Raw genomic sequence first — 14873 nt, 5'->3', positions numbered from 1 at the left:
TTGTTTTCTCAACCTCAAGCCCCTCAGTATGATATGACGTCAAGTTCATTTTCAGCTTAGACTTATATACTTTGTTTATCTTGAAAATAGAACCTTTGAAAAACATGCTAGTTTAAAGGAAAAATGTGCAATTTTATTTTAAAGTGTAATTTTTCTTCTTATGGTTATAAATTTTTTTTAAATCTCTCTACCAATACAGACTTGAAGTAACATTGAGTGCTTCATGGCAAGGAACTTTTCAGAGTTATATTTACTTACATTGAACAGGAACAATTTGGACAATAAATATTTCAATACACCACAAATACTTCTGAGAGAATCTGATTTCTCCTGCAACTGATATATATTAATTCCAGAATACAAATGTGTAAAACTACCTAATTGCAGAATATGGAACCCCAAAACTAGAGATGACTAAACTAACACTGACATTTTTACACAACCTACCAGTCAGTCTGTACTATTTACTGAAATCCTTTTTCACTCCTCACCTACAATCTCTCACTCATCTCTTCTCTTACAGCACAAGTAAGAGGTTTTTTACTTATGTAGCATAAAATGTAAAGGTTTGGCATTGAAAAATAAAAATTATAAGCTCACTTTTAACTTGACATATCCAAAGTTGTCTTAGATATTCTAGTTTCCACACATCACATTATTCAACAGGAAATAAGACTCATGGCCTTGCAAAAACATTTGTATCTCCAAAGACAGAAATTAACACCACACTTCAATGAAAAAAGAATTTAAAAATGATAAGTATTTCAGTATCATCATGGCAAATTATGAGGACAAGGATTGCAAAATTAGGCACAGATTACCAGATTATTTTCTGTTTCAAAAGAAACAGAAATTTTAAAAGTTGGGAATTCCGTTCAAGGCAAAGGGTCATGAGTTTATTTTTATAGAGGCAGTGGTCCTGAGTAAGAACCAATGTCCCAAAGATTGCCCAAAACCAAAATACACAACATGACTTTTCATCAGCCAAACACATTCGACACATTGAAGAAAATCACCATGCTTCACACTCCTCCTTTCCCTTCCTCTTTCCACTTCTAAAAAAAAACAACACATGTGGCTTAGCAAAAAACCCACAATGTAGTGGAAAAGAATATGAAACTTTGCATGATCTTTGAATGCTTTTAGAAACAGTTTGTGCCAAAAGTGCAATGAAATTTAAAGTCAATAATTTGAAGACAATATTCCAACACACAAAGGTCCTCACAAGAGTTTGATGTTGGAACAGGACTACAGGGCCTAGTACCAGAATGCACAAGAGGATTTCAAGTTCCATGCAACATAAGGCACCACTTTCTGCCTGAACACACAGTAAATACAATTAAAATACTTCCATTTCTAGACAACTTTCAAAAAACTCAGATTTTAGTCGTTAAAAATTGGTAAGCAACTTATTTACTGTTGTCCTCAGAATATATTCCAGAAATGGAAGACTTTTAGAAGGATGGAAACAGAGGAGAATAGTACTGTTATTGATAACACATTGTACATATTTTCAAAGACTACAAATTTTATTCCTACTGACTATAAGTAACGTCTTGATTATTTTCTTCCACATAGATTTACACCCCAGTCTTTAAGAACTATCTTTAAACTTATCTACTATAATTGTGTGTGCATTTGTTTATAAGGACTGAAATTTGCTAAACACAGAAAGCCTTAGACAGTGTAGCAAAAGAAAAATGACTGAAGTCTGCTGTATTAGAGGATGGAATTTTTTTCCATTTTTAGCAAATGTCAAATCATTGACTACTGCTTTTAAGATTAATAAAAGATATAATGGTTTTTAGATCGCCCCTAAATAAAGATTACTATGAATGAAGAAATGATTTACCAATAGTCACCACAATGAGATTTCCTTAAAGGTTACAATCATCAGTTATTTAGCTGAAACACTGCTGAGAATGCCTGGTCATTTCTTGAATAATGCATAATGTTCATTGCAGATTTGATCTGTATTATTACAATACAGATATTTACAAAATAATGGTGAAAACTATCTGTTATTTTCCAATTGCTCAAGATATTTCCATGAAGTAATTGACTCTGAAAATATTTTATGGAGTTACCTGAGCCCTCATTTGCAAGCACAACTTGTAGTGATCACCACACAATAGGCATAAGAAAACAAACTCATCAGCCTTTACAGACCTCTAAGAAAAGCTGTGATAAATACAGGGCCGAGTAAAGGACCTTCCTGAAATACTGAAATAAAATTATTTAATTGCTGTACAGTATTGGGAGGAAAATTTAAAACTAAGCTTTTAAAATGAATGATTAACAGAAGCAGGTCAACACATTTGGGGGAAGAAAAAAATAGCAGTTACCTATACAATGTAAGTACCTCTCAAATAATTTCCCAAATATCTTTAAGTCTATTCAGAAGATTGCTTGTGCACATACAAAGTGTGTCTAGTGTTTTATTGTAGGTTTATCATCCATACTTCACATGAACGTGCAAGCTATTTATGTGAGCTTGTTTATACATACGAACTTCAATGGCAGCAAAAAGCAGCCTTAATAAATGAAACGGAATTTCTTTTGATGTAATTTCATGAATGTTTCATCAGAATGTGTTAACAGGTTTCTATGTAAGGAGAACTGGTGAAATCATAAAATATACCTGTACTATACAGTTAAACCTGCTTATGGGGAATTCTTATACAATGAAACACACTTTCATCAAGCATTGCTTCAATATACTGACACATAAATAATACAGTCCTACTTAGCATTAAGCTGAGCACCCAAACAGGAGGAAAAAAATGTCAAAACCCCTTCCTGAGCCCCATACCCCTTGCACCTAAAGAAATGAGAACCATAGCACTACATGGTTGGAGGGGCAGGGTTATTATTCAGATAGGGTGAACAGACATTAAATGTTTACCCAGCTCTTTCTTAGGGAGAAACATTAATCTAGATCAGACTAGTGATGTTGTTGTCTAAGAATAAGATTTTGTTCTTAAAATTCTTTTCTTCATTAGAATCTTTGCACAAAAAGAAAGATTTGGTATTCAGGTATATATTCCAGAAGAAGATAATGAAAAATAGATCCCAGATACTCTCAAAATATACAGACATTGGCAGAGCTCAGAGTTTCAGTAACACAGGACAGCTTGTAGAAGCACAGACAGATCACAGATTGTACAGCAGAGTCCACTTTACATCTACCTTGAAAAAATGTTTAATTGCCTGAGAATAAACCCTCATCCTGTAAAAATTTGCATATTATATCAGAAGCCTAATGAACCATGTTACACTCATGCCCTGGATGATACAATTATTGCTTTTTTTTCTTCCATGAGAATTATATATGATGTGGCAGATAATATATATTAAATATATGAAAGGATGGAACTATGTCCAGCTACTAAATCGTCAGTCTGAATTCTGAATCTGTGTTGGTTTTTACCCTCCATCCATCAAAAATTTTAACTTTCCTTAAATAATATCACTTCCTTTAAATGGAAGAGCAGGTAAATTCCTTTGCACCATTAATACAAGCAACCCTTCATGGACAGGTGGGGGCTGAAAAAAAGATTCTATTTCTACATCCTCCCTCAACCCTTAAAGGTGGCTTCTTTGTTTGCCATATGCTGTATACCTTCTATCTGGTTTAGTGTAGATTAAGAGTTTGTATTTCATGTTTCATGGAAAAAACCTGAAGTGCTCAAATCTGATATGCCTCTTCCAAATATATGTTTCCTTCAAACTGTGAGAGCAGTAGCTAAAATAAAGGAGTATTCTGTGCTGCTAAACCAGGACACCAGAAATCCCAGGTTTGGTAACCCTGATTTCTGTTACTGCAACTTAGTCCCTAATATGAAATACCTATCAGACAGAGATCGCACTCATCCAGATGGGTAGCATTAGTTGAAAAAAAAAATAGATTACCAAAAAAAGTCCACTTTACACAGGTCATTGGAAAGACTATTTAGGAGCAACACACACAGAGCCTCTGTTTCGTGGCAACTCATATCTAAAACACTACTTTTGCTCCTCAACTGCTTGTCTGAGCATTAAAAGAGATCTTTTAATACTGAAAACAGTCTATTTTGTTGATAAGTGCCTACTGGCTCAGAAGTCAAAATAATTTCTATAGACATTGCAAGAGGATAAATAATATCCTAGTCTGTCAGCTGAAGATTTAAGTATTTGGATGTGATGCTTTCAGAATTCAGAAATATGTGATTCTACCTTTAACCTATAGCCAGAAAATTAAGAGATTGAGTTCTCAAATCAAGGAATAATGCCATTTTCCTCTCAAACATATACTTATATAAAATACTACAACAAAGCAACACAATAACAGGTAAATAATTTGAAAGAATTTAGTCTACATCACCCAGAAGACTTACAGCTGTAATAGCTATATCATAGGTTTGTTGTTAAATAAAAAATAATTAAAATAAGAGGTTTATTTCACCTTCACATGGTGTCTTTCTCATGCAGACCTCAGATTTCCACATTTGAATCCCTTTAAAGGATTTGATATGCAGGGAAAGAAGAAAGGATGAAGGTAAAATTTCAATTTAGAGGCTACTAAAGGCTGCCATATTCTACAGTACACAACAATATTTACTCCATACCTTTTACTGATGTATTAGGTGGAGGTCCTTCCATCCTCAAGTTCCATGGAGGATCACCTTGATTAGCGAAGTCCCTCATTTTCAGATAGCTAATTGTAAGTCGGATGATGGATGCCTTGTCAAGCTGGCTGGTAATGGCTGCAGGCAGTGGCAACAACTTTGCCAACTCATAGAACTCAAAATTCTCCTTTCCCCGGCGAGAGCGAGCAGCATCTCGGGACTTTTCCTTCCTCAAAGCTTGTAAACTGAAAGCAAATAAAGAAAGTAGGACATTCATCAGTATTAGTGTTCTGTCACATTTAACCAATTTACTTTTTTCACTGCTGGTCTTCTCTTCAAATTATCAGATTTTCGACATGCTGCTGCATATGGATCTACAGAATTCAGGATATATAAAATGGTGCTTCACGCTGGAATGACTGAAACTAACAATAATATTTAAGTGGTGGTCAACATATTATGTAACTACTCTTAAGTCACTTTAGCCACTTCCTTTTTAGCCTGCCTTTCCTTTGTCAGCTGTCAGTCTCAAGAAAAAATCCCAAGAATACTGTGTACATGTGGGGTTTATATGTCTAGGTGCCATTGCTTCTCACTGACTCACTCACTCACCCAATTTTGCCTTAATTTTTGTCATATTCTGGCTCTTGGGAGAAAGTTAAAAGCAGATGATTCAAGTGTTTGCCACCTCTGGCAGCCAAGATTACCAAACAGGTTGTACACTAACTGCTGAGACACAGAAGTGTAAGTCTGGTGCAATAATGTGAAAATTCCTGTGTTTCATGAAGCTGTTCCTCAGGAGTTGTTCAACTGCCTTTGCAGTGGAAGCAGTAACCTTTGTCAGTGGGGTGAAAAAGCTGTTAATACAGTTATGTGATTCACATTTCTGATAGCAATTCGCTACCACATACATGGCAGACTGACAACTTTCTGATGAGAATGGACCTTCTGCTTTACATTGAGCTGTTGGAAATGCAAAGACATTCATTTAGTCCTGTTTCATCAATGTATCATTTGCTACCACTTGATGTATAATGCAACCACTAATACAGAGAACAAAGATAACTCAGATTTTACTCTTGCACTATTTGTTTAATTGGTGTAAAACTCCTGAATGCAGTGGGATGACAATGGTTAACAGCTGGGGGCTTTTTTCTTTTTTTTTTACACAGAGCAAAGTGTTCAATTCAGGATATTATAAGCTTCACAATACATCTGCTTTGATAGACTCAGTCTGGTGCTGGTGCTGGGGCTGGAGTCTGTCCATCACTGTGCAAGGTGAGTAGAAACTGTTCTTGTACCTCATTAAGGGTCTATCTTTCCATTGCTTCATTTGTTGATCTACTAATTTGATGAAGTTAAAGCCACAATTCCATTAGCTAGTAGTTGCTTTACCACAGAACTAGAATACAACCAGTATACAATGGAATAATAAATGCTTCTCTCCGGCATCCATAACCCTTCCTGAAACCTTGGATTTATCAACAAAAAAGTCATAATGATGAGATCTACAAAAGCACTCTGACATATGAAGTAAATCAGTAGAATTGAGGTATGCAGATAAAACACCATGACGCTAAGAGCTCTATTCACCTGTTTTTCTAACTTGGGAATAAAGTGAAGAGTTTCTCTTGCTTTAATATTCATAACCACCTGCATTTTTGTAGCCATCTCTGCTACTTCAGACTTGGTAGAGCATATCAGCTGGGCCCTTAACACACAAATGAAATCCCTCCATGACAGTTCCCTTAGTATGGTTAACATGTTACATTCCCTACACAATTCCACACCAATAGCAATTATATTTAAAAAGACAGTCTGGCTAAGAAATATGAATGGTGAGATAAAGGTATGGGAGGAAACAGCACAGCCCCCCCCACAGATAAAGATAGAGAATTCTACTGAATGATACAGTAAAATACATACTTGGTTTTATAAACTCTGCATGGAATGCTAGCACCTTGATTTATAAACTGTATTCTAGGAAAAAAGTACCTGAAAAATAAGATTTCACAATGCTCATTGTAGATACATCTCTCTCAAATTTCAAATTTTAGATATCTATTATCATGGATATCTCTCAAAAGGTACATTAAATACAACAGATAAAAGTATTCAATGTATACACAGAGATATGGGAGCTACAACTCTGTGATGTATGAATTGTCCAATTAATTCAAAGGAAGTAATATGCCCCCACAAGTTAAATATAGACAACAGCGACACAAGGAAAAGGCAGGCAAACGTCTCTGCACAATTGCTTCCAAGTGAAGGCTCAATTTCATGGCATAAGACTTGACCTTTTCTACCTGTCACCACCTGTTTTTCCTGGAAGCCAAGCCTGAGAATTCAAGTCCCCAAATCAAGTTAGTAGAAGAATTGAGATTATAGACCTGTTCTGAAACTGCACCAAGGATCTTCTTCCCAAAGCACTTAATGTAAGATGGAGATTGTTCCCTATGTGTGATGGGAGATTGTTAAAGATCCCTAGTAAAACAAATCAGAAAAATTACAGATCTCAGCAACTTCTGAAACTAAAAAATAAGTGGTGGTTAGAAACTGAGTGGTGATAGAATATTTCTTAGAAACACCAAAGTCTAAATCCACAGTTTACAAGTCCTATAAAGGCTTCAGGAGATTGCTGAAAATGAGTAATATACTGGAATGTAAAATTATGTAAAACATTACTGGATCAGTAACACCCTGCAATGGAAGTCAGTTGGGCTGAAAAGTGAGGCTCTGTGTGTCAGCAAACAGAAATATTTGAAAGCCGCCTACGGTTATTCAAAGTCACACAACAAAAAAAGTAGAAGAGATGGGGAGCTGACATGATAAACAAAAGAAACTCTTGAGAAACAGTATTGAGAATAACTCACTTTTTCTCCCAACCATTTATTATATTTTCATTTGGGGAAGCTTCATAAGGTGAATCAAGTCAAGGAATTTGTAACTTGGAGGACTTCTCTTGGCACCAGTGCCATTAAGCTAAATTAAGAAAGGGTGTCTGTGAATATATGCACACAAGTCCTAATTTCTACTCCATGTAATTCCACTAGGGAAATAGAATGTACTGTTGGACACTGCAGTTATGCTGATAAAATGGGTCCTTAATTTGGGAGCAGTGATTTCCTCAGCAGGATGCAGGAATTCATTAGATACAACCTAAACATGCCTGTTAATCCTCGCTGGCACCTGTGATTCTGATAGGCAACATCAGCTTCCTTGTCAGATGCTCTTAATAAAGCAACGTACTGGCACTAATAATCCCAAGAGGATGCTAGAAAAGAGGAGTGTGAAGCTCCCAACAGCAAGCAGTGATGCTGACACACGACCAAAATTCATCTTGGTTCCTATCATATGACACCTGGAACTAGAGGGGTTCTTGGAACATAAATGAATTTGTTAAGTATCAGGCTGCAAAAACTTAGAAATAAACAGTCTCTTCTGCTAATAAGAAAAATTAAAGTGTGGGAAACTATAAACATGTTTACTAAGTGGCTTTCAAAAACAGTCAGAAAGCACCAAGAAAGCAAGCATTACATGTTTAAAGAGTTCTCAAATAACAGAGAAGATCCCCCAATAGTCAAGCAAATCTACATAAATTATCCACAGTACCAAGACAGTAATAGTGGGAAATATACCTGAAGGATATAAATATTGCTCCCTCTTTGCCTCCTGTGGAGAAGGGATAGTAGCTAAGACAATTGGATCAGGGTGCATCAGGGTACAATGTAAAAGGATGATGTTGTCATACAATGGTGAAACTTCATGCATTCCCTTAAGAAGACATTTCTCATAAAATTTCCACATACAGAGTCCTCTAAAGAAGACTAAGAGGTTTCCAGCTGATAGCTCCTGATAATTCTGAGAAGCAGGACCATATAAACAGGATATTTCATGCTTGAAGTCTAATGCTATTTTAGATATGGTTTCTAAAATATATTTTATTTTTTCTTTTAGGGCCTTTCCAGATGGACTGATATACAGGTGGTCTGGCTTTTGCAGATGAAAAGGTACAATAAATACTACCATATAATTCTAAAATGGTATACATGACATTTCTAAAGTAGATTTTCTATTGAAGACACAGCAGATGCAGAAGACATGATAATATGGTGGTGCATAAAAGTTTTATTGGTACTCGTAACTCACTTGTGATTTCATTGTGCTTGTGGTCATTCCAAGCTTAACCTGCTCTATATTTTATTTCACATAATTTTATATACTTTACATTCATAAGTATATACATGTATTTATGTCTGTGTGCATACTCACAACCTTCACATGTCTGACCAATTGACATCTGTCACTTTAAAGCTGGGATAATCACAGATCCTGATTTTTGCAGCATTTAACAGCAATCAAACATATTATAGCATATCAACAGACTTACTGACCTAGACACGGGTTTTTTAGCATATGTTCACAGAATCACAGAATATTCTGAGCTGGAAGTGACCCACAAGGATCATCAAGTCCAACACTTAAATGAGCGGCCTAGATGGGGATGGAGTCCATGATGTTGGCGTTATTAGCACCATGCTCCAACCAGCTGAGCTAAACTCAGAGTCATAACAATACCTCACTTCTGTGTCTCAGTTTGGGCAGGAAAAATCAGTGAAATAATTTAATTATCTGAATTTGCATTTTGAACAAAAAGAGGGGAATAGTTGCAGTTACAAATAATTTTTACTTGCAATTTTAAAATATAGCTTGGAAAGTAGTTGTTTGCAGACTTGCCCAGTTTTAGAAAGGCAGCTCACATTTACATTTCACCCACACTGTTCCCTCAGACCTGATGCAGGAGAGAACCCTCAGCAGAGCTTCTCAGAACATCGGTCTCCCTCTGCTCAGCCCCACATAACAGCACTGCTGGGATTTACGGCACCTTCATTGGACTTGTCACAAATAGAGATTGGATTGCAAGCAACAGCCATAAAACAAGGTTTGAGGGACAGATGGACTGCTGAACTCGAGATATAGGGGCTTGAGCCAATGGACAGCTTATCTGTGTTGTGCTTTCATAGTTACTGCTCATTTCCATTCACAAGAACATTTCCATTCACTCCTCTGCTTCACAAGCAGAGAAATATGGCAAAGTCTCACAAAGGAAGCACAGTATTTTTGAGAATGGCATTGAAATCCTTCCCCATTTCAGTAGAAATTTTAGAAATGCAAAAGTATATCAGAACAGAGCAGCTTTTTTTATATACTAAACATTTTCATACTCGTTAGCCCAGCTGTTACTGAGCAGTAGTGAATGTCTTAAGCCTCTAACAACAATGTGGATTAGTAGCAGCAACTTCAGATATAGTATACAAATAACACTTAATATCTAATAATGTTTATAACAGGCTTTATAGAGAAAGAAGCACTATGTGTCTGTGTGTATTTTTCTATTAGTCTAGTCTTTTAAAGTCAAGGATCGAAAGGTCCACTATAAACAGGATCCAACAGTCTGAAGGAGAAAGTCAGATGAATGTTATAACCATTTCACAGAAAAGAAATCAGATATAAGGAAAGGCTCTGCAACATTAGAGTGCACGATCAATCTGCTACAAAAATATTTGGAGATAAGTGATCCAGCCCCCTCAACCCTCCAAAAGAGACGTTAAATTAAACATGTCCCTTTGTGCATACTCTTTCCCAATATAAAGAACACAAGCAGGCTTACTTTGCTAGTGAGCATAGCTATAGCACTGCATAAAACAATAAATTTATGCTGCTCCTGAGTCCATAGATGTGAATTTGTGCAATTCTGTATCAATATTACTAGAGAGATCCTCTTTTTTTCTTACTTTGTTCCACACTAATATGATGTGACATAATATTACCATACTTGGACATTTTTGTATTTAAATCAACTTTAGGTCCCTTCCTCTGTTATTAATAACCTATTTACATAATTTATGTATGTATATTAAACAATGTAGTGGATTATTATGAAAAATTGACTAATAGAAATGTTTACACATTCTGATCTATTACCAAAATAATCCATTATCTGTTCCCTCAAAGCCACATCCTTCAGAATCTTTTCTGGGGCTTCAAGCTGACCAGTGTAAAAAAGGAGGGCAGTTAAGTCCATATAAAACAAGTACATTTAAAATCTGACTTTTAGTGTCTGGGCAATTCATTAAGATAATGTCCTGCTCTACTGATAGGTGACCACCCATAAGCCATGTTCTGTCATATAAAAATCTTCTTTCATTTCACTGATATTGTGGAACAATTAAACTTCTAATTAAGTTCAAAGAATGGAATAGCATCAATATTTAGGTGACCCAATTATTTGGAATATTTATTGATTTTACTTCTATAGGAACTCTTCATATTCCTGATGTTTTTTAAAAGTTAATAGTGGCATCTCAGAAACACTTTTCAATCCAAGTGGATATTAATCTGAACAGCAGTGCACATTTTCAGACTCCAAAAAATTATTTAGACTGTAGGAAAGATGAAGGAGGTAAAGGAGACCAACCTGCCCTGCATAATTGCACATATTACAGTTGAAAAGACCAGTTTTGGAAGTCAAACGTCACCATTGGTGGTAGCATGAGCCTTAGGCTTGCTATTATCAATTTTTTTTGTTCTGTTTTTCTAAAGGTTATGCCCTAGAGACTTCACAAATATGCATGAAACTGGATATTTTTTAGTATAGTAGATCCAAAATACAAAAGAATGAAGCAAAGAGCTAATGCTCCTGTGGTTGTAAATTAAAAGAAGAAAAAATCTGCACTCAACCTTCTAAGACTAATTCAATTAGCTCTGAAAAATTGATAATGAAAGTATGTTAATATGCTTACCTCTAATTTCTACACTACATTTTGCTATCTTTGGGGATTTCTTTTCTTCTAAGACAACTTTTTGACTTGATATTTTTCCCTTTCTTTTCTTTCTTTTTCTTTCTGCTATCCCATTCGTAGATTTCTTTTCACAAAGATTGTTTCTGAACTGAGAGTACAAAACTTCAAGACTAATAACGGTTATCAAAGTCTAAAAAAGGACACTACTTTTGTGAGGGGAAAACCTCTAAAATCAAAAGCCACATTAAATTTTACCTTCTTTCTTTTTAAGTAGATCTGAGAAGCAAGACAGCAGATTTTTATGGATTTTTCTACTTGTTTGCTTAGGAGATCCGAACATTGCTCAGTCTCACTATTTATCAATTAATCTAGCATGCAGCCTCAAAGGAGAAAGGTCGACTTGTGTTAAAAATTCATCCATCAAAAATTCATCAAAGACTTCATCATTTTAACTTGCGAACCTTTGAACACCTACATACTTGTCAGATCTGTGGTCATAGTTAACTGGGATCTGTAGTTACCACAGTGCCTATACCTGCTCTGACACGAGCTGCATGAAGAGACTTTCAGGTGAAAGTGCAGTACATAACCAAGTGAGGCAGACTCTCCTAAAACTGCTCTTTCTATCAGACAAAGGATACCTAACATCTGACTAAGTTCCAAGTCAGTAAAATCAGACTGTTTCAATGACCAAACACTTTTCAGGGGAGCAAATTTTTGCCCCATCATAAAAAATCACCACTCTTACAGACAAGTATTTGCAAAAAAAAAAAAGTGCTAAATTATCTGATACTATCATCAAGGGCCTAGTCCAGAAATTAAAGCCATTTAATGCTGTCTAAAAAAAAATAATGTTTTGAGACTTCTTTAATGTGTGAAGAAAGCTGTATAGTATATGCTGGAAGTTAAAGCTGGAACCTTCAAGTTCAAGGTAAAAGCTCTGCTGCTTAACTAATGCACTGCTCATAGCTGTCATCATTAATTTATGTTAGCCTCTGTAAACATCAAGAGTATAATAGGCCAATTTCACAACTAAATATAGATGCACATTTTGCCCTTATATAAATGGCAGATTGCTGCTGTAGATCATCACTGCAGCAACACGTCAGTAAAGATGCACTGTTTGATGGTCTGATGCTCACACAATATATAAAACCAGTTGTAATGGTTGTTTGGAAGCAAAGTGTAACATAGCAGCAAAATTTCATTTGTTCCACAAACTCAGGATATATTAAGCTTGGCTGACAAAGACTGTTTGATGTGCTAAATCAGTTTGACCTTCATTTTTGCTTTATATTTCTCATTTAACACATGAAATGACCATTATTTTTTCACCATACAGGGAAATATGACAGAACTGATTTCTATTAAAACCTTTCTTTTCCTTGTACAAAGAAAAAATTATTTTGCCAGAAGTGCTTTAGCAATTACTGCAAAACTTATAAAAAATGATACCTATATTAAGCCAAGCTTTTTATTATATCAGTAAGACCTAAAGTTGGTTTTTAGGTGTTGTGGTTGCACAGAAGAGGATTCTTTCATTTAAAATATATAAACATAGTTCAAGGAAATGGTTTGTGTATGCTTGAACTAATTGTTAAACTGAATGTTTTATCACCAGTAAGTACCTTTGTTGAACTATTTAAATAACAGGATTTACTTCCAAAGTGAGTCATTAAAACATAATAATAGGAACATGGCAGGTTTTTGAAGCATTACAAACTTGCCATCCTGCACAATCTTTTCAAACTGATGTACACCTTGATAGAGAAGCCTTTAAGTGAGCTGTGATACACTAGTTCAAATCCAAATTCTACAACTAGAACACTAGTGTTTTCGTCCTTTTTTTTCTTCCTATGTTGAACTAAGCAATTGCCAGCCTCCTGATAATAGAGAAACCTCAGTTTTATCAAGCAATTTTGCAGCACCCAATAAACAGCACTTTACCTTGGAGCAACTTGTACATTTCACACCTTAAATTTCTATTTACCAAATCAGCTAATCACTTCACAATTGAACTTCTCAGAACAAAAAATTATCAATTAAAGTGGTTGAAACTCCTGCAAATTATCATTTAGGAATGAAGTAATTGCTTTCATCAGGGCAGAAAAGCCCGCCAGAACAGAAATGTCACTTCAGATTAGTGTTCTCACTCCTGAAGCTATGGATGACACAGCTGATATAAGACTAAATGCCAAGACCAATCAATTGCTTTTGTGGCTCTGTTCTGAGCTGCTGTAAAAGGGGCCATTTTCTAGGATCTACTCTTCATTATAGTAAATGCTATCTCCTTGGTAACATAATTCCATTTCTCATAAATTCCGTCTGAGAGCATTGTCCTAACAATGGATGTTTGTGGAAAAGAATGCTGTTGGTTTAATGCAAAGAAATTAAGTGTGAACGGCTGTCAAAGTACTATAGCTTGCTTGTTCTTAAACATAAATTGAAGTCTTTACATTAAAAACAGAATACTTTGGCGGAAATGAATGTTCTGAACTAGTGTGATATATTGCATTTGGAAGTGATGTATCTCTGATTGAGAGTTTTGACTTTTTTTTTGAATACCTATGTTCTGTCTATAGTGCGCACACTCATCCCTAGCAGAGATTTGTCAGTTTAAGAGAGAGTAGATAAACACTCCACTTATTTCACAGCAGTGCAGTTAGGAAATGTGAAACTGCACAAGAAAACATGGTCTCATTATCATATGACATGCTATTTGTAAGCAGACTCATCTGTGTATAAAAGCTGTCTTTGAACTGAGCCCTTACTGGAAATATCTGTATTTCAATTTGTACTGTTCAGCTTCCTAAAATACTTAGAATCTGAGTTATGGTCTCCAATTAAAAGGATATCTGAGAAGCTAATTTGGTGGAACAGCAGCAATTTCCTGCACTGCTCTCCTCTGACTGAAGTTTGGAAACAAATTCAAGATTACAGATTTTCTTTCAAAACAGGATGAAAAGTATTCCTCCCTCAATGAGCATAAGCAATTCCAATTAACAACAGCAAGACTTATGTGACAGGAGAATATATTGCCACATATGTAAAGAAGCAATTTATCCAGCATTAAGAGGAAAAGTGCAAATTTATTGTAGCATTTCTATGGGTAACCAAAGAGCGAGCACAGGTAACACTGTTGCCAGATTTTGACTGTAGCCCAGAATGACAGCAATCACATTAAGGTATGAAAAACTGCACCCATTAGGTGATGTGGGGAAATCAACAGGACAACAGAGACACAGCGTCACTGCGTGTCACATCTGCCTGCCCGAAGTAAACATGCTACTTTCAACCACAGAGCCAGCTAGCTTCAGCCCAGGGTCTCCACATATACTATCTCATATGCCACACCAGAAATGCTATATAGCATCCTGCAGTTTAAACATGAGCTTTACATTTTGGCCTAACTATAAGCTACATAAATAAATCTCTCTGAAGTGAACAAAAACTCTCCAAA

The 14873-nt window shown here is 35.6% G+C and overlaps 1 protein-coding gene across 3 annotated transcripts in view; it reads right to left on the bottom strand.

The window, feature by feature from the left end:
- Positions 1-14873, bottom strand: part of NPAS3 (neuronal PAS domain protein 3) — a 592966-nt gene that overhangs the window by 407957 nt on the left and 170136 nt on the right. For all 3 annotated transcript variants that reach the window (XM_054275330.1, XM_054275332.1, XM_054275333.1), the window contains one exon: positions 4608-4852. In XM_054275330.1, coding sequence (XP_054131305.1) covers positions 4608-4852 — 245 coding nt within the window. The remainder of the gene's footprint in view (positions 1-4607; positions 4853-14873) is intronic.

The sequence above is a fragment of the Melozone crissalis genome, unplaced genomic scaffold, assembly GCF_028551555.1.
Source record: "Melozone crissalis strain CALT ecotype California unplaced genomic scaffold, PUWL_Pcris_2 ptg000018l_1, whole genome shotgun sequence".
NCBI lineage: Eukaryota > Metazoa > Chordata > Aves > Passeriformes > Passerellidae > Melozone > Melozone crissalis.
The sequence above is the reverse complement of the archived record's forward strand: the minus strand, read 5'-3'. Positions and strand labels throughout refer to the sequence as shown.